Source organism: Hypanus sabinus, chromosome 14 (assembly GCF_030144855.1).
Source record: "Hypanus sabinus isolate sHypSab1 chromosome 14, sHypSab1.hap1, whole genome shotgun sequence".
NCBI classification, from domain to species: Eukaryota; Metazoa; Chordata; class Chondrichthyes; order Myliobatiformes; family Dasyatidae; genus Hypanus; species Hypanus sabinus.
The window spans coordinates 10,622,770-10,648,050 of record NC_082719.1 but is presented as its reverse complement, the minus strand read 5'-3'; the positions used below and the strand labels follow the sequence as shown (position 1 = coordinate 10,648,050).

Genomic DNA, 25,281 nt, shown 5'->3' with positions numbered 1-25,281 from the left:
CCCCGACCACTGAGAGTGCCCTGACGAGCGGCAGCACTCTTTGATGCAATGCACCAGATCGCAAGACCCTGTGACATCATAAGGGTCTCTCTCTCCTTCCCCAGTGAGGACATATATGTGCCCCCAGGATAGTAAAGACGCTTGCTATCCTTCCCACAATCTCTGTGACCTCCTGCTGTTATAGACAGAAGGCATAAAAACCAGGGCTGTTAGGCTAAAACCCTGCTGCCACCCACACATTTATATACCCTGTCTAAATGCCCAGCTGCCTCACACCCTCCCCCACCCCCCCAACACACAGACACACTCTCATCCTGTACAGGTCACTTTTCATCTTTTATTGCTGCTGTTCTACGACTGTTTGTTTTATTAGAGTTGTGTCAGTAACATTACACTGTCTCACATAAATGTCCACCTCACACTTTATGTCAGCCTTCAAGCCCTGTCACTCAGGGACTTGTGCTAATACTATTCTGTGATTTTGTGTGACTCTGTGTGCTGTGTTTTGCGCCCTGATTGCAGAAGAATGAGATTTGTTTAGTTGTCTATGTGTCTATGGTTGAATGAGAATCCACTTGAACATGTTTGAATACTGAGGATTGGAAGAGCCCTGTTGGATTGGTATTCAATAGACTGATGCTATGCCAATTCCAAACAACTCGCCTTCCCGTGGGGGATGGAATAGGTGGTTTGAATGAAACTCTTTACTTACGATGGGAATGAGCCTTGGATAGAAAAAGAACTGTGTGCCAACCACATCCATTGAAGTAACCAGCAACCGCTGAAAGGTTCTCTCATCTGTAGCAACATCAGGATTCCCGAGTAAAACAAAATTCTTCAGGAGACAGTTCATGTAGACAGGCAGCAACTTCATGGCCTCTGGAAGGATGAGCTGACAGACAATACAAAAGCATCCTTAAATGAATAACATAATTTTATATGAAAACACAGACTTTTACTTCTGCTTAACTGAGCAACAATTACTTCACAATATAGATATAATTCACGTCATGAAAAACAGAATGACATCTGCCTGCATGTAAGACTGTTAATATTCTTAATTAGCAAAGACCAGTGTTTTGAGGCCTGTTCAAGATAAGTACATAACCTGCAAGTAGCCTGATGACGTTTGTGGAACATGAAGAAATGGCAGATGGAGTTTAACCCGGCCAAATGTGAAGTCTTGCACTTGGCAGGTCAAATGTAAAGACACCGTACGATATTAAGGCCACGATCCTTAAGTGTTGATGAGGGTTCATGGGGTCCAAGTTCACAGCCTGCCAAAAGAGGCTACACAGATTGACGGCGGTTGTGAAGGCAGCTGGAATACCTGCCTTTATTAGTCAAGGCATTGAGTTCAAAAATCAGGAAGTTATGTTGCAGCTTTATAAAACTCTAGTTAGGATGCATCTGGAGTTCTGGTTCAGCTTGGTTCCCCCATTGTAGGGTGGATGTCAAAGCTTTGAAGAGGGGACAGAAAAGGTGTACCAGCATGCTGCCTGGTTTAGAGGACATGTGCTACAAAGAGAGGCTGGACAAACTTGGGTTGTTTTTTTGTAGAGTGTCGGAGGCTGAGGGGAGACCTGATAGAGGTTTATAAGATTATAGAGGAGACAGACAATTTCTTTTTCTCAAGGTTTAAATGTCTAATACCAGAGAGTAGGTGAGATGGGGTATTTCAAAGGAGATGCAGGGGCAATTTTTGTTTTTTCACACAGTGCGTGGTGGAAGCCTGGAATGGGCTGCCTGGAGTGATGGTAGTGGTAGACACATTAGTTACTTCGAAGAGATGTTTAGAATGGAATATGAATGTGAGGGAAATGGAAGGATAGGAATATTATGTAGACAGATGGAATAATTTAGTTGCCCTTTTTGTTACTAATTCAATTGATTCGGTGTAACATTGCAGGCTGAAGAGCCTGTGCCTATGCTGTGTTCTGTGAACAGGGAAATAGAAAGCAACTTTATGTCTGGCTACATGTGCAAAATATACAGCCAAGGATTCCAACCTCGTACCCCCTTGAAAAATGCACAGTCCAATTAAATTCTGTATTGTAACTGTTGTTAATTATTTTGCATTATTATGTATAAAATCCTCATTATTGAAAATAACATTCAAGGAGGACAGTTAACTGCTGGAGAATTGTAAATATCAATCCACTCTTTAAGAAGGGAGGGAGGTAGAAGAAAACACGTTATAAGTCAGTCAGCCTGACTTCAGAGGTTGAGATGATGTTGGAGACCATTATTAAGGATAATGTTTCAGGGTACTTGGAGGTGCATGATAAAGCAGGCCACAGTCAGCATGGCTTCCTATCAGGGTAAATCTTGCCTAACAAAAATGTTGGAATTCTTTGAGGAAGTAACAGGTAGGATAGACAAAGGAGAGTCAGTGGATATTGTTTACTTGGATTTTCAAAAGGCCCTCGACAGGATCCTGCACATGAAGCTGCTTAACAAGAGAAGAGCCATGGTATTACAGCAAAGATACCAGCATGGATAGCAGATTGGCTGATTGACAGAAGGCCAATTGGGATAAAGGGAGCTTTTCTGGTTGGCTGCTGGTGACAGGTGGTCTTCTGCAGGGGTCTGTATTTGGACAAATTCCTTTCCCCTTATATGTCAACAATTTAGATGATGGAATTGATGGCTCTGTGGCCAAGTATACAGACAGTACAAAGACAGGTGGAGGGGTAGGTAGTGTTAAAGAAGCAGGGAGATAGCAGAAGGACAGATTGGGAGAATGGGCAAAGAAATGGCAGATGGAATACAGTGTAGGGAATTGTATGGTCATGTACTTTGGTAGAAGGAAAAAAGGTGCAGACCATTTCCTAAATGGGGAGAAAATTGAAAAATCAGAGGTGTAAAGGGACCTGGAAGTCCTTGTACATGATTCCATAAAGGTTAACTTGCAGGTTGAGTCACTGGTAAGGAAGTCAAATGCAATGTTCGCATTCGTTTTGACAAGACTAGAATATAAAATCAAGGAAATGATGCTGACGCATTGGTCAGTTCGCACTTGGAATATTAGGAGCAGTTTTGAGCCCCTTATCTTATAAAAGATGGCACTGCTGGTACCGGAGGGGAGGTTCCCCAGAATGACTCCAGGAATGGAAGGGTTACTTAATGTATGAGGAATGTTTGTTGGCTCTAGGTCTGTACTCACTGGAGTTTAGAAGAATGAGGGATATCTCACTGAAACTTATTGAATAGTGAAATGCCTAAACTGAGTGGATATGGACAGGATGTTTCCATAGCGGGGGAGTCTAGGATCAGAGTGCAAAGCCTCAGAATAGAAGGACGTCCATTCAGAACAGAAATTAGAAAGAGTTTCTTCAGTCAGAGGGTCGTGAATCTGTAGAATTACTTGCTAGGGACAGGTGTGGAGGTCTAATTATTGTGTATATTTAAAGCAGAGGTTGTTAGGTTAGTCAGGGTGTCAACGATTACAGGGAGAAGACAGGAAAATAGGGTTGAGAGGGATAATTAATCAGTCATAATGGTCAGCAGAGTTGATGGACCAAGTGGCCTAATTCTGCTCTTGCGTCTTATGGTCTTATTGTAGAATATAATTGAAACTTCAATGCAATTGTGAATAATTGCTTTGGTCAGATTACCTAAAATACTTGAAGCCCATGCAGAGTAATCCGATTGTGAATGTAAACGTCTCAAGGTTTGGGTTCAGTATTTTACCCACAGATTAAAACTACTCATACAGTGCAAAACCTTACTTAGAACTTGCTGGAAACAAATAGCTGCTCTCAATATCATTTATCATGGCTTTTTTTCCACAATTAATAAATGAATATTTCAAACCACCAGTCATATTGTTTTAAGCAGTAAGACTTATTAAATATTACATTATTATATTTCAAAGAGATTCAGTCTTTTGTCAACACTGAAATTGTTCATGACAGTCTCTTGATTATTTCACCTAAAATCAGCATTTTAGTTTTAAGTTAATAACTCTTCTTCACATTCCACTTCCTTCAATGGTTAAGCAAACAATTCTGTATATGGAATAGGACAACTCTGATTCCAAATCCCTGCAGAAACTACTATTACCATGCCCTTATAAGGACAGAAACTTGTTGAATTTACTTTATGTCATCAAAGCATTTTCTGCAGAGGAGGCATAAAAGCAAAAATGTGACAAATGAGTTCAATCTTGCTTTGTTGGTCTACAGGATTATTTTACAAATTTAAGTAATTAAAGTCATTTGTTGCAGATAGAGTTTCTCAGCTGTTTGTCATCTTCATGTTTGCCACTATTGCAATAAACATTTTGTATTCCAATTTAAAGGGATAAGTGTAATGAAAGGAAATTTAGAAGTAAATATTTTGCTACATGAACATTGGTTAAAATTCTTGATACCTCTTCTAGTTTAGTTGCTAATTGAATGCCTTGGTCACTGAATGTTTGAAAATCACAATGTTACAGCACAAGCAACACATTCATGACAGAGTCATGTAAGCAAGCTGAATTAATAATACTTCAATCATGCATTAGAATGCAAAATTTTGAGGTTCAGGCTAATAACAATTTATGTAGGTACATAATTACTATATTGAGGATCTCTCAAACTACAAGAAACATGAAATGCTAACTTCAACTTGTCAAGAGAATTCCAATATACACACTACCTATGATTTGAAGACCATTTCATTTTAAATCCAAGCCCTCATTTATATTTGTCTAGCAGGTGTCCCACATAGCCATGCAAGGAAAGAAAAACCTATCTATTTTCTGAATGTAATAGACAATAGACAATAGGTGCAGAAGTAGACCATTCGGCCCCTCGAGTCTGCACCACCATTCTGAGATCATGGCTGATCATTCACTATCAATACCCAGTCCCTGCCTTGTCCCCATATCCCTTGATTCCCCTATCCATCAGATATCTATCTAGCTCCTTCTTGAAAGCATCCAGAAAATTGGCCTCCACCGTCTTCCGAGGCAGTGCATTCCACACCTCCACAACTCTCTGGGAGAAGAAGTTTTTCCTCAACTCTGTTTTAAATAACGGACCTCTTATTCTCAATCCATGCCCTCTGGTACTGGACTCTCCCAACATCTGGAACATATTTCCTGCCTCAATCCTATCAAATCCTTTAATTATCTTAAACGTTTCAATCAGATCCCCTCTCAGTCTCCTCAATTCCAGTGTGTACAAGCCCAATCTCTCCAATCTCTCTGCGTAAGACAGCCCTGCCATCCCAGGAATCAACCTAGTGAATCTACGCTGCACTTCCTCAATTGCCAGAATGTCCTTCCTTAAACCTGGAGACCAAAACTGTACACAATATTCCAGATGTGGTCTCACCAGGGCCCTGTACAAATGCAAAAGGACATCCTTGCTCTTGTACTCAATTCCCCTAGTAATAAAGCAACATTCCATTTGCCCTCTTCACTGCCTGTTACACTTGCTCATTCACCTTCATTGACTGATGAACTAGGACTCCTAGGTCTCTTTGCATTTCTCCCTTACCTAACTCTACACCGTTCAGACAATACTCTGCCCTCTTGTTCCTGCTTCCAAAGTGGATAACTTCACATTTATTCACATTGAATGACATCTGTCAAGTATCTGCCCACTCACCCAGCCTATCCAAGTCTCCCTGTATTCTCCTAACATCCTCTTCGCATGTCACACTGCCACCCAGTTTAGTATCGTCAGCAAACTTGCTGATATAGTTTTCAATGCCCTCATCTAAATCGTTGACATAAATCGTAAAGAGCTGTGGTCCCAATACAGAGCCCTGTGGTACCCCACTAGTCACCTCCAGCCAGTCCGAGAAACACCCATTCACTGCTACCCTTTGCTTTCTATCTGCCAACCAGTTTTCTATCCATGTTGAAACCCTGCCCCCAATGCCATGAGCTCTGATTTTACTCACCAATCTCCTATGTGGCACCTTATCGAATGCCTTCTGAAAATCTAAGTACACTACATCCACTGGCTTACCCTCGTCTAACATCCTTGTTACACCCTCAAAAAACTCAAACAGATTAGTCAAGCATGATTTGCCCTTGGTAAATCCATGCTGGCTCGGCCTAATCCTATTACTGCCATCAAGATATGCCACTATTTTGTCCTTAATAATGGACTCAATAACAAACAATTTTTTAAAAGTTGGAAAAGAAACATTTTTTAAAAGGAAAGTTGCATTAATTTATTTTCACATCTGATATTCACAGGTGTAAAATGCAAGTAGTGTCAGCATTTTCTTCAGGTTCTCTCGAACTTCCCTGGAGATCTTTCTTAATAGCAGAGTGGTTGACAATCAGGATTATTTGGCATGAGACTGAGAGCCCCTTGGAGTTTAAAGGTATTTAACATTTTAACTAATAATTAAGCTTCATAAAGCATGATCTGTTACCCAAGAATCCAGTCAAAGCTTTGTTTGGTACAATGATGTCATGTTTAAGATAAAGTTAATCTAGAGGCCATCTCAGACTGCAATAATAGATTTTACAGTTGCCACAGTCATGGGCCCAGTCATACCAAAAATGCCTACAGCACATCAATCACCTTGCTGCATGGACTCAAAATATTATATAGAGTTAATGCAGAAGTGTGTAGGAAGTGTATCCTATCTTCAGAATGACTACTTAATGTTTCTAGTTAAACTTACAAGAAAGCGAATCTAATGCATTACCAACATGGACACCCTCTGAGCCCACTTCACATCCACCCAATCCCCTTTTTAACTTGTTCTCCATAAAATTGTCAGTGTTTGAGAGAGAAAAAAACAACCACATACAAATAAACCACAGCTCGTCATAAAAAAAGCAAAATATTAGTTTTAACTATTTCCTGTTCACTGTCAACCATTTGGGGGATTTCCTGGGCCTCAACAGCTTACAAAAGGTGATTACTAGATCTATTATATGATCTAGGAGATACTTGTACAGAATGCTCACTCTTGGCTCCAATTTGCCTGTTAACTCACCCGTCAAATTCAATCCCAACCCAACTACCCCTCTTCACCTCTCAAAATACTTCCTCCCTTCACTCTCTCCTGTCCATCTTTCCAACATTTTTTCACTCTCTAATACCACCTTTAATCTTCTGATCTATCTATGCTGAACATGCCTTCATATCGACCTCCGTGTCCCTTCTAATCCATATAATCTCTCAACCTCATACAATTTATTTACATTCTACTGGACCTCTAATGTCCAACCCAATGGTGTATCTATTATCAGTCTCTGATCTATCCATGGTCCTTCTAGTCTTCTATGACCTCTAATGTCCCACCAAATCATGTATCTATTATCAGTCTCTGATCAATCCATGGTCCTTCTAGTCTTCTATGACCTCTAATGTCCCACCAAATCATGTATCTATTATCAGTCTCTGATCAATCCATGGTCCTTCTAATCTTCCACTCCAGATCCTGCAGGCCCAAGCATTTTCACTGATTCTGCCATCCCTTCCATGTGTTTGTTTGCTACACCCTGAAGCTTAAACTAGCCAACCCCAAAATTTGTGATTGGGAAAAAGCAACACAAATGGTAATCAGGTCCAGCTGGTTCCTGAGGGAAATAATTCTTCCATGTTTCCCAGTCACAAAAAAACCCACCAAGCAGCACACTTCCCATTAATAACCAGCCATTTTAATTGGTACTTGCCCAGTGCTAAATTCCTGGAAGGCCCTTATTTCAGTTTTTATAAGAATGAATTGAAAGCAAATACTTTTTATTTATGAAGTATTTACATTGGAACCTAAGGCAACAGAACTAGAATCTATGCTTTTTCAGTTTAGGTATTTTGCTATAAGATAGATATTGCTTTTATATGAAATTAAATTAATGGTTTTGTGAAAAAGAACTAAACATTATTAAAATTATATTGGCTTTAAGGCAAATTGGAGAGATAAGTAAGAATGAGGTAATTTTATTTCAAATTAAACCATGGTACAGCCATGCCAGGTAGCTGAGGGGCTAGTGTGACACTATTACAGCTCGGGGCATCGGAGGTCGGAGTTCAATTCCCAAATCCTCCCTGTGGGATTCATGGGCTCCTCTGGATGTTCCAGTTTCCTCCCACAGCCCAAAGTGGGACTGATCAGTAGGTTAATTGGTCATTAGAAATTGTCCTGCGATTAGATTATGGTTCAGGCGGACGCTGCAGGGTAGCACAACTTGAAGGGCCAGAAGGGTCTATTCCACTCTGTATCTCCGAATATATAAATAACAAAATAAAAATTAGGAAAACGTCTATGACCATAGCAATGCAAATACTCTAAATCTTAATAAATATGTCTATCACTTGTACTGTATACTTTTGATTTAGTTTGTAACTGCACATGTGTACTCACCTGCCCAGCTGATGAGGGACTCGCACAATTCTTCCTGTAACAAGCCAGAATATGAGCAGTTTGATTAACCAGAATCTCTCTAACAGTCTTCAGTGGTTGGCTTAGAATGGCTTTGTAAGCTGGGTAGAAAATCAAAGCAAGAACATTTTAAAAACTTTTCTTTCAGCAGCTTCACACAATCATGAATTTTAAGTAATATCCATAACAGCCATAATATTTGAGATAAATTGAGAATAATTATTTGTGATTTTCAAATTACCACAGGAGGAAAGATTCAGTAAAAGTGAATTTTATGATTTATACTAGTACTTACTGTATTAATTTAATCCACAATTTCTGAGCAGTCATTTATTTATCAGAGTAGTTACAATCAACAAGCAAAGAGTGCATTTTCTTTTAGAAGATAGTAGGAATTATAGCTCAGCTATTATGGTATAAGAATGCTTGATGTCAAGGCCTGAATTTTCACACTTCAACAGGATGTCAGCAGAATTTGATCATTCACTTTCTATTCAGTAAAGTGCTTATTTTAGATAACACTAAAGGAATATTTCTACCAGCAACACTCCTTCACCTTGACAAGAGAAAGAAGCTTCTTTCAAAACATTTTTCCCACAATTGGTTTGTGCAAAATGTGTATACTTTGTAACCGTATTTCATGACATATGCTTTTATATCTGCCTTTCCTGTCTCTTACAGATGTTCCAAAGTACACAATGCAAACATTATCAAGTTTTGGCTTGAAAGAGAAACATGGGAGATTTGCCAAGAAAAAAGTTCTTGATCTTCTTCAGATTGTGGGATCTTTCACTCTTCCTTGTAAGTTTTTTTTTGGTAAGTCTCATCTGATAGGACATAGTGCGGCATAGAAACAGGCCCTGTGTCCCATCATGCCAGCTGCAATCATGATGCCAGTCAAACTCATCCCATCTACCTGCACATAGTCTCAATACCTCCATTCTCTGTTTGTTCATGTGTTTGACTACATGCCTCTGATACTCTGCTATCAGATCGGTTTTTACCATGTCCTTTGGTGGCAATTTCCAGGCACCTACCACTCTGTGTAAAAAAAAAATTGTCTCTCACATCTTTAAACTCCACCCCCCCCATCTTATGCCTATATCATCAAGTACCTGACAATTCCACCCCGAGAAAGTAACTTTGACTGTCCACCTTACTTATGATGGGACTGTGTAAAGTATTCAGAGGCATGTCACCCCTTAGCCTTCAACTCTTCAGAGAAAATAATTCAAATTTGTTCAGACTCTCCTTATATATAACAATGTAGGTAATATTTTGGTGAATTACTTTACCCTTTCCAAAGCCTCCACATCCTTCCTTCCTATTGAGCGTAGACCAGAACTGCACACAACACACCAAATGCAGCTTCACCAGAGTTTTATACAGCTGCAACTTAGCTTTTCAATTTTTATACTCAATGCCCTGACCAACTAAAACGAACATGCTGTATGCTTTATTTATCATCCCGTATACTTGCAATGCCATTTTCAGGGAGCATTGGACGCACAGTGACAGGTTTGTCTGAGAACAAACTGTCAATTATGACATTCCTGCTTGCTGTTCATGAAAATTCTATTGAATTGAATTGACTTTATTTCTTACGTCCTTCACATACATCAGGAATAAAAATCTTCATGCTACATCTCCACCTAAATGTGAAATGTGCAATAAATTGCAAATTATAATAAATAGCACAGTCAATGTAATACTCAAATCAGCGTGAGTTACTCAGTCTGTTGGCCTGGTGGAAGAAGCTGTCCCAGAGCCAGTTGGTCCTGGCTTTTATGCTGCGGTACTGTTTCCCGGATGGTAGCAGCTGGAATAGATTGTGGTTGGGGTGACTCGGGTCCCCAGTGATCCTACAGACCCTTTTTACACAGCTGTCTTTGTAAATGTCCTGAATATTGGGAAGTTCACAATGCGCTGGGCTGTTCGCACCACTCTCTGCAGAGTCCTGTGATTATGGGAGGTACAGTTCCCATGCCAGGCAGTGATGCAGCCAGTCAGGATGCTCTCACGTGCCCCTGTAGAAATTTCTTAGGATTTGGGAGCCAATACCAAACTTCCTCAATTGTCTGAGGTGAAAACGACACTGTTGTGCCTTTTTCACAACAGAGCTGGTGTGTACAGACCACGTAAGGTCCTTGGTGATGTGGATGCCAAGGAACTAAAAGCGGTATGCTCTCTCAACTCCAGATCCATTGATGTCAATAAAGGTTAACCCATCTCGGTTCCTCCAGTAATCCACAACCAGCTCCTTTGTTTTAGTGACATTCAGGGAGAGATTATTTTCTTGATGCCGCCATGTCAGGGTAATGACTTCTTCCCTGTAGACCACCTCGTTATTGTTTGAGATTAGGCCAATCAATATAGTGTCATCAGCAAATTTAATCAGCAGATTGGAGCAGTGGGTGGTGACACAGTCATGGATATACAGGGAGTAAAGGAGGGGACTTAATACACAGTCATGAAGGGCTTCTGAGTTGAGAGTCAGAGGGTTTCAGTATAAAGACAACATTTTCTTTCACCATCAGAATGGATAGCACTAACTTCTTTACAATTGACAGCAACTTCTGGAGTTAAATGGTACAGTTCAGAAGTTACCAACGATAACCTGGATTTCCACAGGATTTGTTGTTTCTTGAATGTAATTTTCAAAAATTAGTGACAAGACATGGCTTTCAGAAAATCTTTTTAAAAATTCCTGTTGGAAGATGTCTGAATGAGTTTTTACAATGATATACATGCATACCAGTACTGCTCAACAACCTCTTTGGCTCTAAAAATATTCTATGCGCAAATTCAAAATTCATTTGCTTAGAAATATATCCTCTGTCAGCTGTTCTCAGCACCTGAAAAAGAGTTGCTGAATACTAAACACCCACTGCTTTTGAAATTGAGTTTCCATGACTTCAGTAAGACCAAATTACAGAAGCTAAGTAGAACAATTGAATACATTTATGTTTCATGTTTAGTACAATCATTCGAGAGAATGTTTAGACAAGTAGATTTTAAAATAATTAAATTCATATTTTCCTTTTTTGAGGGGAATCTTCTACACTCAGAGTGTGGAACGAGTTGCTGGCATTAATGGTGGATGCAGGTTCAATTTCAACATTGAAGAGGAAGTTGGGTAGGTACAGTATATGGATGGGAGGGGTATGGATGGCTATGGTCCAGGTGCTAGTCACTTTGACTAGGCAGATTAATAATTTAGCACAGATTAAATGGGCCAAAGGGCTTGTTTCTATGCTAACACGAGGAAATCTGCAGATGCTGGGAATTCAAGCAACTCACTCAAAATGCTGGTGGAATGCAGCAGGCCAGACAGCACCTATAGGGAGAAGCACTGTCAACGTTTCGGGCCGAGACCCTTCATCAGGACTAACTGAAAGGAAAGATAGTAAGAGATTTGAAAGTAGTGGGGGGAGGGAAAAATGCGAAATGATAGGAGAAGACCAGAGGGGGTGGGGTGAAGCTGAGAGCCAGAAAGGTGATTGGCAAAAGGGATACAGAGCTGGAGAAGGGAAAGGATCATGGGACAGGAGGCCTAGGGAGAAAGAAAGGGGGAAGGGGAGCACCAGAGGGAGATGGAGAACAGACAGAGTGAGGGGCAGAAAGAGAGGAAAAAAAGGAGGGGGAAACAAACTAAAAATATCAGGGATGGGGTAAGAAGGAGAGGAGGGGCATTAACGGAAGTTAGAGAAGTCAGGTTGGTTTATGCTGTAGTGTTCCATGACTAGTACCCAGGGATTGCTACATCTACTTAGTCAAGTTTCATTGAGGACTGCAACTTAACAATCTTTATTTTATTGAAATGACAGAGACTTGTTTCTCATACAGGATCATAAAGTGAAATCTCTCCTGCAACTAATTTACTGGAAAACTAAACTCTGGGGCAGAGACAGTGGCGAAGGAGGCCTTCACTGTGCAGCTGTGATACCAATGCAAGTCTGTTTGACTTTTTCACAATGCTACATTTATAGTGCAGACCCACTGTGAAGAAAACTATTTTAATCTTGCACCAATGCTAGAATTATGATCCATAAATACATTATTTGATGGTGATTTAATAAAAGCATGTTAGTTATCTTGATCTGAAGTGAATAAGTTCTGTACTCTCAAAGGAATATCTTGATACAATGTAACATTTTGTGGTCAGCTTAATAAAATCATGATTACAACTATTTGTTAAAAAAACATGCTTTTAATTTCCCTTTGACATCTGGTACTTAATTTGGATTTTTTATATGTTAATCACTGAGAAGTGAGTTATTTATATATGTTAGAAACAGAGTTAACACTATAAACTATGAGCAACGCACACAAAATGCTGGCGGAACTCAGCAGGCCAGGCAGCATCAATGGAAAAAAGGACAGTCTAAACCCTACCGAAGGGTCTCAGCCCGAAATGTCTTCCGTATTCACAGGGAATTCTGTAAATGTCAGCCTTCCTGAGTTCCATGTGAATGTGGAGCAACATATATCAGCTAGATGGGGCGCATGGTGGAAACTCACATCAAGGAACACAGGAGGTGTATCATTTTGGTTACCCAGAGAAATCAGCAGTAGCAGAACATTGCACTGGCAACGGCCATAGATTGACTTTAACAGCACAGAACCACTGTGCCATGCCAATGGCTTTTGGGACCGCCTGGTGAAAGAAGCCAATTTAAATAAAACTAGGGCAAAAGAATTTTAACAAAGACGAAGGTCTCACTTGGTAAAAACTGGAATTTGTTTGTAAACAAGGTAGAACAGCAGAAACCTGATTGGATGAGGACTAACCAATCGGGAAGAATGATGATGGGGGTATAAATATTATTGGACTAGATATGCCCAGGCATCATCCCTGACGAAGATGGCAGAGCTTATCATTGAAACGTCAGTTATACAACACATTATAACACGTTATAAAATACATTAATTTTTCTTTTCAGCCAGACAAAATTAGACCAGCCAGTACAGGACTGATTTTACTGAGCTGCACTTGAATTGTAGTTCAAAGACGAAAGCTATCTATAAATATAAATATTAAAACTGAAACAATCCTTCATAATGTCTGCTGTGGCACTTAAGTAGTGCTCCCAAGCTGAAAGTGTACTTTGAGTATTTATAGCAACAGAACAAAACCCATTCAGGCAGACATTCCAGTGTGAAATGAAGTACTACAGACCTCCAAAGTTCGGGAGGACTTTGATATATATAACTGCCTTGTACATATAAAGCAGTTGCAAGTTTTGTTTTGTAGTAACAAATTAAAACATATTAAACTGCAATAGGATCATAGAGCATTGCAACACAGAAATAGGCCCATTGCCTATCTAATGCACAGCCAGGGACAGTAGTCGAGCTGGATGCAGTTGGGTCTTTTAAAAGACTCTTAAAAGTACCCATAGCTTAGAAAAATAGAGGGCTATGCGGTAGGGAAATCCTAGGCAGTTTCTAGAGTAGGTTACATGGTAGGCACAACATTGTAGGTTGAAGGGCCTGTAATGTGCTATAGATTTCTATGTTCTAGTCCATGCCAAACTGTCATTCAGCCTAGTCCCATTGATCTACACCTGGACTGTAGCCCTCCATCTATGTATTTTCAAAACTTCTCTTAAATGTTGCAATCAAACCCTCACACACCACTTCTGCTGGCTGTTCATTTCACACCTCTAACACCCTCAAAATGTTAACCTATGACCTCTAGTTCTAATCTCACCCAACCTCAGAGGAAAAAGTCTGTTTGCATTTATCCTATCTATACTCAGTGGCCATTTTATTAAGTACACTTGCTTGTTAATGCAAATATCTAAACTGCCAATTATGTGTCAGCAAATCAATGCATTAAACGATGCCAACATGATCTACAGGCTCAGTTGTTGTTCGGACAAACATCAGAATGGGAAGAAATGTGACCTAAATGACTTTGACCATGGAATATTTGTTGGTGACAGACAGGGTGGTTTGAGTATCTCAAAAATGTTGATCTCCTGGGATTTTCACGCACAACAATCTCTAGAGTTTACAGGGATGGTGCAAAAAACAAAATTCATCCAGTGAGCAACTCTTCTGTGGGTGAAAACGCCTTGTTAATGAGCGAGGTCATAGGACAATGACTAGACTGGTCCAAGCTGAAAGGGCAGCAACAGTAAGTCAAACAAGCATGTAATATAAGTGTGGTGTGAGAGGAGCATGTCAAAACGCTCAGCATCTCTGATAATCCTTGCAGCGGATGAAGAGCAGAAACCTAGACTCTGTGGCCAATTTACTCGGTACAGGAGGGTCTGAATAATGTGGTCACTGAATGTATATCCCTTATAGTTCTGTATACCTTTATCAAACCTCCCTTCATTCTCCTACACTCTAGAAAATAAAGTCCTAACCTATTCAACCTTTCCTGATAACTCAAGTACTCAAGTCCAGGCAATTCTTTTTTAAGATTTCTTTGCATGCTTTATTTTTCTTGCAACTGCCTGTGATCTCTCTACAAATTTGCTCCTCTAATCCCACTGACTATTGGGTGGCCTATAAAATAATCCCATTAACATCTTCATCCCTTTCCTTTTCCTTAATTCCACCCAACTCTGTCCTGTCTGAGCACTGCTATGACATTTTACCTGACTAGTAATGACAGCCCTCCACCTTTAGTGCCTCACGTTCTATCATTGAGTACATGGAATCCCTGACCATTGAGCTGTCAGTCCTGCCCCTCCTGTAGCCAAGTCTCACTAGTGACGACAATGTCATAATTCCACATACTGATCCATGTTCTGAGCTCATCCACCTTACCTATAATACTTCCCGCATTGAAATAGATGCAACTCAGAATGCTATTCCCGTCACGCCCAACCCTTTGTACATCTTTTTTCAAAAATAAATACTACACTATCTGCCCTGGCACGTGGGTTCCCATCCCCTGCAGCTCTAGTTTAAATCTCCTGGAACAGCACTAACAAAACTTTCGCATGAGGATATTAGTCTCCCTCCAGTTCAGGTAAAAAACATGCTTTCTGTATAGATCCTGCCTTCCCTGGAAGGGAGCCCAATGTTCTAAAGATCTGAAGCCCATCTCCTTAGTGGCATGTTAAACTGTATAACTTGCTATTGCTGGCCTCAGTGGCATGTGGTACAATAGCAATCCTGAGACCACAACCCTGGAGATCCTGTTTTTTAACTTAGCACCTAACTCTCTGAACTCACTTTACAGGACCTCGTCACCCTTCCTGCTGTGGGATTGGTACCTACACTGCAGCCATGAGCTCTGGATGCTGACTCTCCCCTTAAGAATGCTATGGACTTGATCCAATGTCTCTGACTCTGACACTTTGGAAGCACATACCATCCAGGAACCACAGAACCTCATGTCGACTTCCCAAACCAATTATTCCCCTGTCATTACTGCTTGCCTCTTCTCCTCCCTTCCCTACTCCCTACTTAGTGCTACAGATCAGATTGCTGTGGCTTTCTTTGACTAGGTCATTCCCCAAAAGCATCCAAAACGATATTCTTGTTATTTATGTGGATGGCCATAGGTGTACCCTGCACTGACTGCTTATCCCTATTTCTTCTCCTGACAGTCACCCAGTTACCTGGATCCTGCACCCTAGGTGTAGCTACCTCACTGTACCTCTTGTCAGTTAACCCCTCAGCCTCCCAAATGATCCAGTGTTCCTCTTGCTCCTGTTGACTAATGATGACTGGAAGAAGCTGCAGTTGGATCCACTTCTTACAGGTGTATTTGTCACGGATACCAGAGGCTTCCCTGTCCTCCCACATTTCACTGTCCTGCCTGGTATCCCAACCGCTCTAATTGCGCAATAAGAAAGAAAGAAACCTAACAGAAACTTACCTTAGAACATAGAAAAATACAACACAGGAACAGGCCATTCTGTCCACAATGTTATGCTGAACCAGCTAAAAAGCAAATCAAAAACACCCAAACACTAATCCCTCCTCCTTACACCATGTCCATCTTTCTTACATCTGTGTGCCTATCCAAATGTTTCTAAAAAGCCTCTAACGTATCTGCCTCTACCACCACACCGGGCAGTTCATTCCAGGCATCCACCACTCTCTGTAAAATACTTACCCCTCACATCCCCCTTGAACCTACCCTCTCTCAGCTTGCCCTCTTGCATTAGACATTTCAACTCTAGGGAACAGATACTCTCTGTCCACTCCATCTATACCTCTCATAATCTTGTAAACTTCTATCAGATCTCCCCTCAGCCTCCACCACTCCAGAGAAAACAACCCAAGTTGACCCAGCCTCTTATGACCGCACATGCCCTCTAAACCAGGCTGCATCCTCTTCTGCAAAGCCTCAACACCTTTCCTATGGTGGGGTGCCCAGAGCTATATGCAATGCTCCAGATGTGGCTTAACAAGAGTTTCACAAAGTTGCAACATAACCTCCTGACTTTTGAACTCAGTGCCTCAACTAATAAAAGCAAGTTCCATAAACCGTCTTAACCACTTTATTGGCCTATGTAGTCACTTTCAAGGAGCTATGAACTTACTCTGTTCAGCAACACTGTTAAGGATCTTGCCCTTAACAGTGTACTGTCTCCTTGTATTTGTCCTACTGACGTGCAACACCTCACATTTATCTGGGTTACACTCCATCTGTCATTTCTCTGCTCATATCTACACCTGGTCTACTTTGTATTCTTTGCCAGTCTTTTACACTATCCAGAACTGCACCAATCTTAGTATCTTCCACAAACTGACTAACCCACCCATCTATATTTTCATCCAGGTCATTTATATACATCCGAGGTCCCAGTACAGATCCCTGTGGAACCTCACTAATTACAGACTTCCAGCTCACATAAGTCCCTTCAACCACCACCCTCTGTCTTCTAAGCACAAGCCAGTTCTGAATACAAACAGCCAATTCATCACAAACCCCAAACATCTCAATCTACAGGATTAGCCTCCAAGTGGGGACTTCGGCAAATGCCTTTCTAAAATCCATCTAGCAGCCTCCACTGCTCTACTCTCATCACCTTGTCAAAAAACTCAATCAAGTTGGCGAGGCACGACCTGCCATGCAGGAAGCCATGCTTGCTCTCCCTAATTAGGTCACGGGTTTCCAAATATTCATAAATCCTATCCCTAATAATTTTCTCCATCAATCTCCAGAAAACTGACATGAGACTCACCCATCTATAGTTCCCAGGATTTTCGCTTGTTCCCTTCTTAAACAGAGGTACAACATTAGCCACTCGTCAGTCCTCCAGGACCTCGCTTGTGGCTACAGAGGATGAAGAAACTTGTCAAGGGCCCAGCAAACTCATATTTTTCCTCCTTCAATAACTTGGTAAAGCCTCTCAGGTCCTGGGGACTTATCCACCTTCATACTCATTATAAACACCAACTATTCCTCTTCTTTGACCTCTGAACACCCTAACATATTTACACACTTAGCACTGATCTCCTGGTCCTGCATAGGCTTTACCTTGGTAAATTCTGAACAAAGTACTCATTAAGTACCTCAGTACCTCACTCACATTCTCTGCATCCAGGGAAAAGTTCTCTTCTTTATCACTGAGTGGTCCTAGTTTTCCTCTTACTCTTGATGCCTTGGGACTCACCCTAGTCCTATTTGCCAAGGACTTTTCATGGCCCCTCCTGGCTTTCCTAATTCGCTTCTCTAATCTTTTTTCTGGCTTCTTTATAATCCTCATTTGTTTTGTTTGAGCCTAACTTCCATACTTTAAATATTTACCTTTGTTATTCTTGACTAAGTTCATCATGCAAAACTGGGCTGAGAAGTGGCAGATGGAGTTCAACCCAGGTAAGTGTGAAGTGGTTCATTTTGGTAGGTCAAATATGATGGCAAAATATAGTATTAATGGTAAGACTCTTGGCAGTGTGGAGGATCAGAGGGATCTTGGGGTCCGAGTCCATAGGACACTCAAAGCAGCTGCACAGGTTGACTCTGTGGTCAAGAGGGCATACGGTGTATTGGCCTTCATCAATCATGGAATTGAACTTAGGAGCTGAGAGATAATGTTGCAGCTATATAGGACCCTGGTCAGACCCCACTTGGAGTACTGTGCTCAGTTCTGGTTGCCTCAATACAGGAAGGATGTGGAAACCATAAAAAGGGTGCAGAGGAGATTTACAAGGATGTTGCGTGGATTGGGGAGCATGCCTTTTGGGAACAGGCTGAATGAACTCAGCCTTTTCTCCTTGGAGCGTCAAAAGATGAGAGGCGACCTAATAGAGGTGTACAAGATAATGAGAGGCATTGATCGTGTGGATAGTCAGAGGCCTTTTCCCAGGGCTGAAATGGCTGCCACAGGAGGACACAGGTTTAAGGTGCTGGGGAGTAAGTACAGAGGAGATGTCAGAGTTAAGTTTTTTACTCAGCGGTGCTTGGAATGGGCTGCCAGCAACGGCGGTGGAGACGGATACGATGGGAGTCTTTTAAGAGACTTTTGGAGCTTAGAAAAATAGAGGGCTATGGGCAAGCCTAGTAATTTCTAAGGTAGGGACATGTTCAGCACAACTTTGTGGGCCAAAGGGCCTGTATTGTGCTGTAGGTTTTCTAAGTTTCTATCACCTCTCTGGATATTTAAAGTTCTCTTATCTTTCTGTCCCCTTCCTTTCTTTAACAGGAACATACCTTTCCTGTACTCTGTGCAATTGATCTTTAAACACCCTCCACATGTCTCATGTGGACTTGCCAGAGAAAAGGTTTTCCCAAATAACTCTTCTTACCACCTACCTAAAGCCCTTGTAATTTTCCCTAGTCCAACTTAAAACTCTCCCACAAAGACCATACTTATCCTTATCTGAAAGTTCAGGAATTACAGATCCTTAACTGTTCACCCACTGAAAGGTCAGTCACCTGGCCACACTCCTTACCCAACACCAGGCCCAGTACGCCCCTTCCTCTTGTTGAAATATCCACTTATTGATTTAAGAAACCTTCCTGGATACACTTAACAAATTCAGCCCCATCTAAACCCCTTACACTAAGGAGGTCACACTTAATAACCCTACTATTTTACACATTTCATTAATCTGATTACATATCTGTTTCTCAATATCCGGGTGGCCAATAGGGGTCTGTAGTACAACCCCATCAGTGTGATTACACCCTTCCTATTCCTGAGTTCCACCCACATGGACTCTGTGCCTGACCTCTCCAGTACAAGACCATAAGACATAGGAACAGAATTAGACCAGTCAGTCCATTGAGTCTGTTCTGTTATTTCATCATGACTGACCCCAAATCCCATTCAACCCCATACACCTGCCCTCTCCCCATATCCCTTGATGCCCCCACCGATCAGGAATCCATCAACTTCTGTTTTAAACATACCTGCAGACTTGGCCTCCACCGCAATCCGTGGCACAACGTTCCACTGATTCACCAATCTTCGGCTAAAAAATTCCTCCTTACTTCTGTTCTGCAAAGTCACCCCTCAATTCTGAGGCTGTGCCCTTCAGTTCTGAATACCCCCATCCTCATCCACCCTATCTAGTCCTTGCAATGTTCAGTAGGTTTCACACATTCCTCTAAATTCCAGTGAGTATAGGCCCAAAGTTGCCATACGCTCCTCCTCACATGTTCACCCCTGGAATCATCCTTCTGAACCTCCTCTGGACTCTTGCAGAAATTTGCTCTTCATTGTGTTATATACTTACCCTTGCAGACAGTCTTTCATGGCTCTGGAGGCAGGCCGACTCAAGATCGATGCCTCCGTGGGACATTGGTGTGTCGTGGGAGACGGAAGATTGAAAGCAGTGAGCTGGCTGCTGGCTGTGTGCCCAGAGACCCGAGTTCTTTGGGTACAGAGCTCGGAAAACAGTGATGCAACAGACTTTTAACATTGTAAATCAGTGAGTTGTTTGTTAGGCTTCCCCTCTCGCTGTGAAAAGGGGACACCTCCTTTTCCCGTATTAGGGGGAGAGAGAGAGGAAGAGCCTGTGGTATGTCAAATTACTGGGTGAATGAGTAGTCACTGGGGTACTGCAAGTCTGTGTCTTTATTAATGCTTTTCTGCATGCTTGAGCGCTTGGTGGGAGGTACTAATGGTTTTTTTTGCTGGTGGGGGAGGGGAGAATCATAGTTTTGCTGCTGCTTACGAGTGGGAAGGAGGGGAGCTGGGGTTCTAACATTTAACTGTCATTCATTCTTTGGGGCACTCCTCTGATTTTGTGGATGTTTGTGAAGAAAGGGAATTACAGGATATATATTGTATATATTTCTCTGACACTAAATCTACCTTTGATATACTTCACTGCAACCAGATTATAGGTATGGTGTTTAACCCATGTTGCCAAATCACATTTCCAGCTTATACAGCAGGGAGCTAATTTTCATCTGGAAATTTCACATGTATGCTACATGGGACCAACGGAGAAAATATAAATGCTGCTGGAGGGACTGTGTTGCTGCATTCTGCATGGGGGAAGCACAGAATTAAACTCAACCAATGGAAGTTTTTGTGATGTACACCAGTCTGTGTAGGCACACAACCAGAGTCAAATATGGCATTAGGTCACATTTATGTAGGCTATGGAGAGCAGAAAATAAACTTTCTGCCACAACTCACTGTTCACAGCCTGATAAATCTTACATACTGTATATCTGAAGCTGAATTAGTCCATAGACAGTTAATGAGACAGTGGCAGGTGAAGGAAGGTAATGCTTGTGGCAGCAGTTTCTTCATGGTCAGCAGCAATATAATATTTAAAAAGATTTCACTGTTTTAAGACATTCCCAGCAGAACCTCTAAGAATACGCAATGAAAAGTCCTGTATTGACTTCCCTTACTTCAGACACAAAAATTACATGGAAGAAGCAGCATCTGGCTTAAAAATCTCAGTATACTCGGGATCCAGGATCAGCCATGATGGAATGGCGGAACTGACTTGATGGGCTCAAGGACCTTAGTCTGCTCCTATGTCTTACAGTCTTATTTCTGAAGTATACTCCTGGTGATTGTCTCTACAAGCATAAACTGAGTCGTACAAGCCATGGGAAATCAAATGAAAAATTAAAACAACCAGCCAATACTTTACCTGATTTGGCAAAAAAATTGATGAGTGCATCTGTCTCACAGCTCTTGTACAAATCAGCATGCTGAGAGCTGCAGTTTAGAGCCAGGTTATGGATGCGCAAGCGTCTCTGCCCAGCAACGTTAGTGTACAGTAGGGCACACTGGAGAGAATAAAACAAAACACATGATATATCTTGCCTTGCATTTCAGATTTTTAAACCAAATCATAAAATCAGTAAATCATTAATCACATTCTTATTGTTTATCTCAATATGAAAGGTAATCTGCATTAATCTAAACAAAATCCACTTAAGAAATGCAAACAGCAATAAATAGAATATTTTGACAGCTCAAGCTGTGAAAGAAATGACCCCATAAATGAACAGTTAAAAGTAAGAATCATGAATTTGCTTGCAAGTAAAGAGTTTGGAATTGCATTATTGAGGGTCACTATCATCCTGGCCTTCAGGTCTTTCACCCACTGAAGACAACGGACATACACTCATGGAGACACAAGAGATTCTGCAGCTGCTGGATGGAAATTTTGAGCAACACATCCAAAATGCTGGAGGAACGCATCAGGTTTGGTAGCAATATATAGGGAAACGAATGGTCGATGGTTCAGACCCATAATCGGGATTCATGATGAAGCTCTGAAGGATATCAACTGAAATGTTGGCTGTTCATTTTCCTCCACAGATGCCTGACCTGCTGGATTCCTCTAGCATTTTGGACAGAAGCTCATGTTGTCTATGGGAAATTCAATTTGCAACTGGGATTCCTGTCTCACAAAGCTCTGCATTAGGGTTACATTTACATATAGTTTACTCTTAGATTTTTTTCCACCTACTTTTTATAGCTATCTGTGGACTCTGATTTGCTTCTGCTGAAAGACAACACGTTCCTTTTCAGAATCAAATGTTATATCATAGTATACTGTCAGTTCATATACAGAAATACAGAAAACCTACAGCACAATACAGGCCCTTTGGCCCACAAAGCTGTGCCGAACACGTTCTGACCTTAGAAATTACCTAGGGTTACCCATAGCCCTCTATTTTTCTGAGCTCCATGTACCTGTCCAGGAGTCTCTTAAAAGATCCTATATTATCAGCCTCCACCACCACCACCGCCGGCAGCTCATTCCATGCGCTCACCACTCTCTGTGTAAAAAACTTACTCCGACATCTCCTCTGTACCTACTTCCAAGCACCTTAAAACTGTGTCCTCTCGTGTTAGCCACTTCAGCCCCGGTAAAATGCCTCTCCTCATCTTATACACCCCTATCAGGTCACCCCTCATCCTCCGTCATTCACTCAACCTATTCTCATAAGGCATGTTCCTTAATCCAGGCAACATCCTTGTAAATCTCCCCTGCGCCCTTTCTATGGTTCCCACATCCTTCCTATAGTGAGACGACCAGAATTGAGCACAGTACTCCAAATGGGGTCTAACCAGGGTCCTATATAGCTGCAACATTACCTCTCAGCTCCTAAATTCAATTCCATGATTGATGAAGGCCAATACACCGTATGTCCTCTTGACCACAGAGTCAACCTGCGCAGCTGCTTTGAGTGTCCTATGGACTTGGACCCCAAGATCCCTCTGATCCTCCACACTGCCAAGAGTCTTACCATTAATACTATATTCTGCCATCATATTTGACCTACCAAAATGAACCACTTTACACTTAACTGGGTTGAACTCTATCTGCCACTTCTCAGCCCAGTTTTGCATCCTACCAATGTCCTTCTGTAACCTCTGACAGCGCTCCACACTATCCATGACACCTCCAATCTTTGTGTCATCAGCAAACTTATTAACCCATCCTTCCACTTCCTCATCCAGGTCATTTATAAAAATCATGAAGAGTAAGGGTCATCCTTGTAAATCTCCTCTTTCTATGGCTCTACATCCTTCCTGTAGTGAGGCGACCAGAACTGAGCACAGTACTCCAAGTGGGGTCTGACCAGGGTCCTATACAGCTGCAACATTACCTCTTGGCCCCTAAATTCAATTCCACGATTGATAAAGGCCAATACACCGTACACCTTCTTATATACAGAGTCAACCTGAGCAGCTGCTTTAAGCGTCCTTTTGACTCAGACCCCAAGATCCCTCTGATCCTCCACACTGCTTACCACTAATACTATATTCTGCCATCATATTTGACCTACCAAAATGAACCACCTCACACTTATCTGGGTTGAACACCATCTGTCACTTCTCAGCCCAGTTTTGCATCCTATCAATGTCCTACTGTAACCTCTGACAGCCCTCCACACTATCCACAACATTTGGAACAAGAAGGCAGTGGGAGAACACGTAAGGATTTCCAGCGGGAAGACATTTTGAGTTCTCGGGGGAAGAGAGAGGCCAGACTGTGTAGGTGCGTGATGTCAGCCAGTTGAGCGCGAACAGTTTAAAAAGAAGCCAGCCATATTCAGTGGGTAGCATTGGGAGCGGGTAGCGGAGTGAGAGGCAGCAGAGTGAAAGGGCTTTGGCTCCACGGGCTTCAGCCATAACGGGACGAGGTGAGGCAGTTATTGATTGCAAAAGGAGGTAGTATGTGTGTGAGGCCAGTTTTCTGTGGTTGATGTCAGATGTGAGAGGTTCTGGAGTCTCCCGGCATCCCGGACGGCCACAACTGCACCCGGTGCATCGAGATGCAACTCCTAAGGGACAGTGTTAAGGAACTGGAGCTGCAGCTCGATGACCTTCGTCTGGTCAGGGAGAGTGAGGAGGTGATAGAGAGGGGTTACAGACAGGTGGTCACTCCAGGGCCACGGGGGTCACAGTCAGGAGAGGGAAGGGGAAGAGTCAGGTACTCGAGAGTACCCCTGTGGCTGTACCCCTTGACAATAAGTACTCCTGTTTGGATACTGTTGGGGGGGGGGGGAACAGCCTACCTGGGGGAAGCGACAGTGGCCGTACCTCTGGCACAGAGTCTGGCCCTGTGGCTCTGAAGGGTAGGGAAAGGAAGAGGAAGGAGGTAGTGATAGGGGACAGGCTGTTCTGTGGATGCAGGAAAGAAACTCAGGTGGTAGTTTGCCTCCCAGGTACCAGGGTCCGAGATGCTTCTGATCGCGTCCAAGATATCCTGCAGTGAGAGGGAGAACAGCCAGAGGTCGTGGTACATATTGGTACCAATGACTTTGTAGGAAAAGGGAAGAGGTTCTGAAAGAAGACTACAGGGAGTTAGGAAAGAAGTTGAAAAGCAGGACCTCAAAGGTAGTAATCTTGGGATTACTGCCTGTGCCACGTGACAGTGAGAATAGGAATAGAATGAGGTGGAGGATAAATGCGTGGGTGAGGGATTGGAGCAGAGGACAGGGATTCAGATTTCTGGATCATTGGGACCTCTTTTGGGGCGGGTATGACCTGTACAAAAAGGATGGGTTGCACTTGAATCCCAGGGGGACCAATATCCTGGCGGGCAGGTTTGATAGAGCTGTTGGGGAGGATTTAAACCAGTTTGACAGGGGTGTGGGAATCAGAATGTGAGTGCAGAGATTAAGGTAGAAGGATTAATTAATGCTAATTAATTCATTAATTAATGCTAAGAGTTCTGAGTTGATGAGGAAGGACAGGCAGGGGACGAAACATAATTGTAGCCAGTTAAAGGGGTTGAAATGTGTCTATTTCAATGCTAGGAGTATTAGGAACAAGGAGGATGAACTTAGAGCATGGATTAGTACGTGGAACTACGATGTTGTGGTCATTACTGAAACTTGGTTGGAGGAAGGGCAGGATTGGATGATGCAGGTCCCGGGGTTCAGGTGTTTTAAAAGGAATAGGATGGGAGGTGGAAAAAAGGGTGAGTGGCATTGCTGGTCAGGGATAGTATCACGGCTATAGAAAGGGAGGACGCTACAAAAGGAGTGTCCACAGAGTCAGTCTGGGTGGAAGTCAGAAATAGAAAGGG

General features: G+C 42.1%; 1 protein-coding gene across 2 annotated transcripts in view; it reads right to left on the bottom strand.

The window, feature by feature from the left end:
• Positions 1–25,281, bottom strand: part of sec24d (SEC24 homolog D, COPII coat complex component) — a 192,640-nt gene that overhangs the window by 11,607 nt on the left and 155,752 nt on the right. For both annotated transcript variants that reach the window (XM_059988769.1, XM_059988768.1), the window contains exons 18-20: positions 21,379–21,517; positions 8,326–8,444; positions 713–892 (exon numbers count right to left, since the gene is read on the bottom strand). In XM_059988769.1, the coding sequence (XP_059844752.1) occupies positions 713–892; positions 8,326–8,444; positions 21,379–21,517 (438 nt within the window). The remainder of the gene's footprint in view (positions 1–712; positions 893–8,325; positions 8,445–21,378; positions 21,518–25,281) is intronic.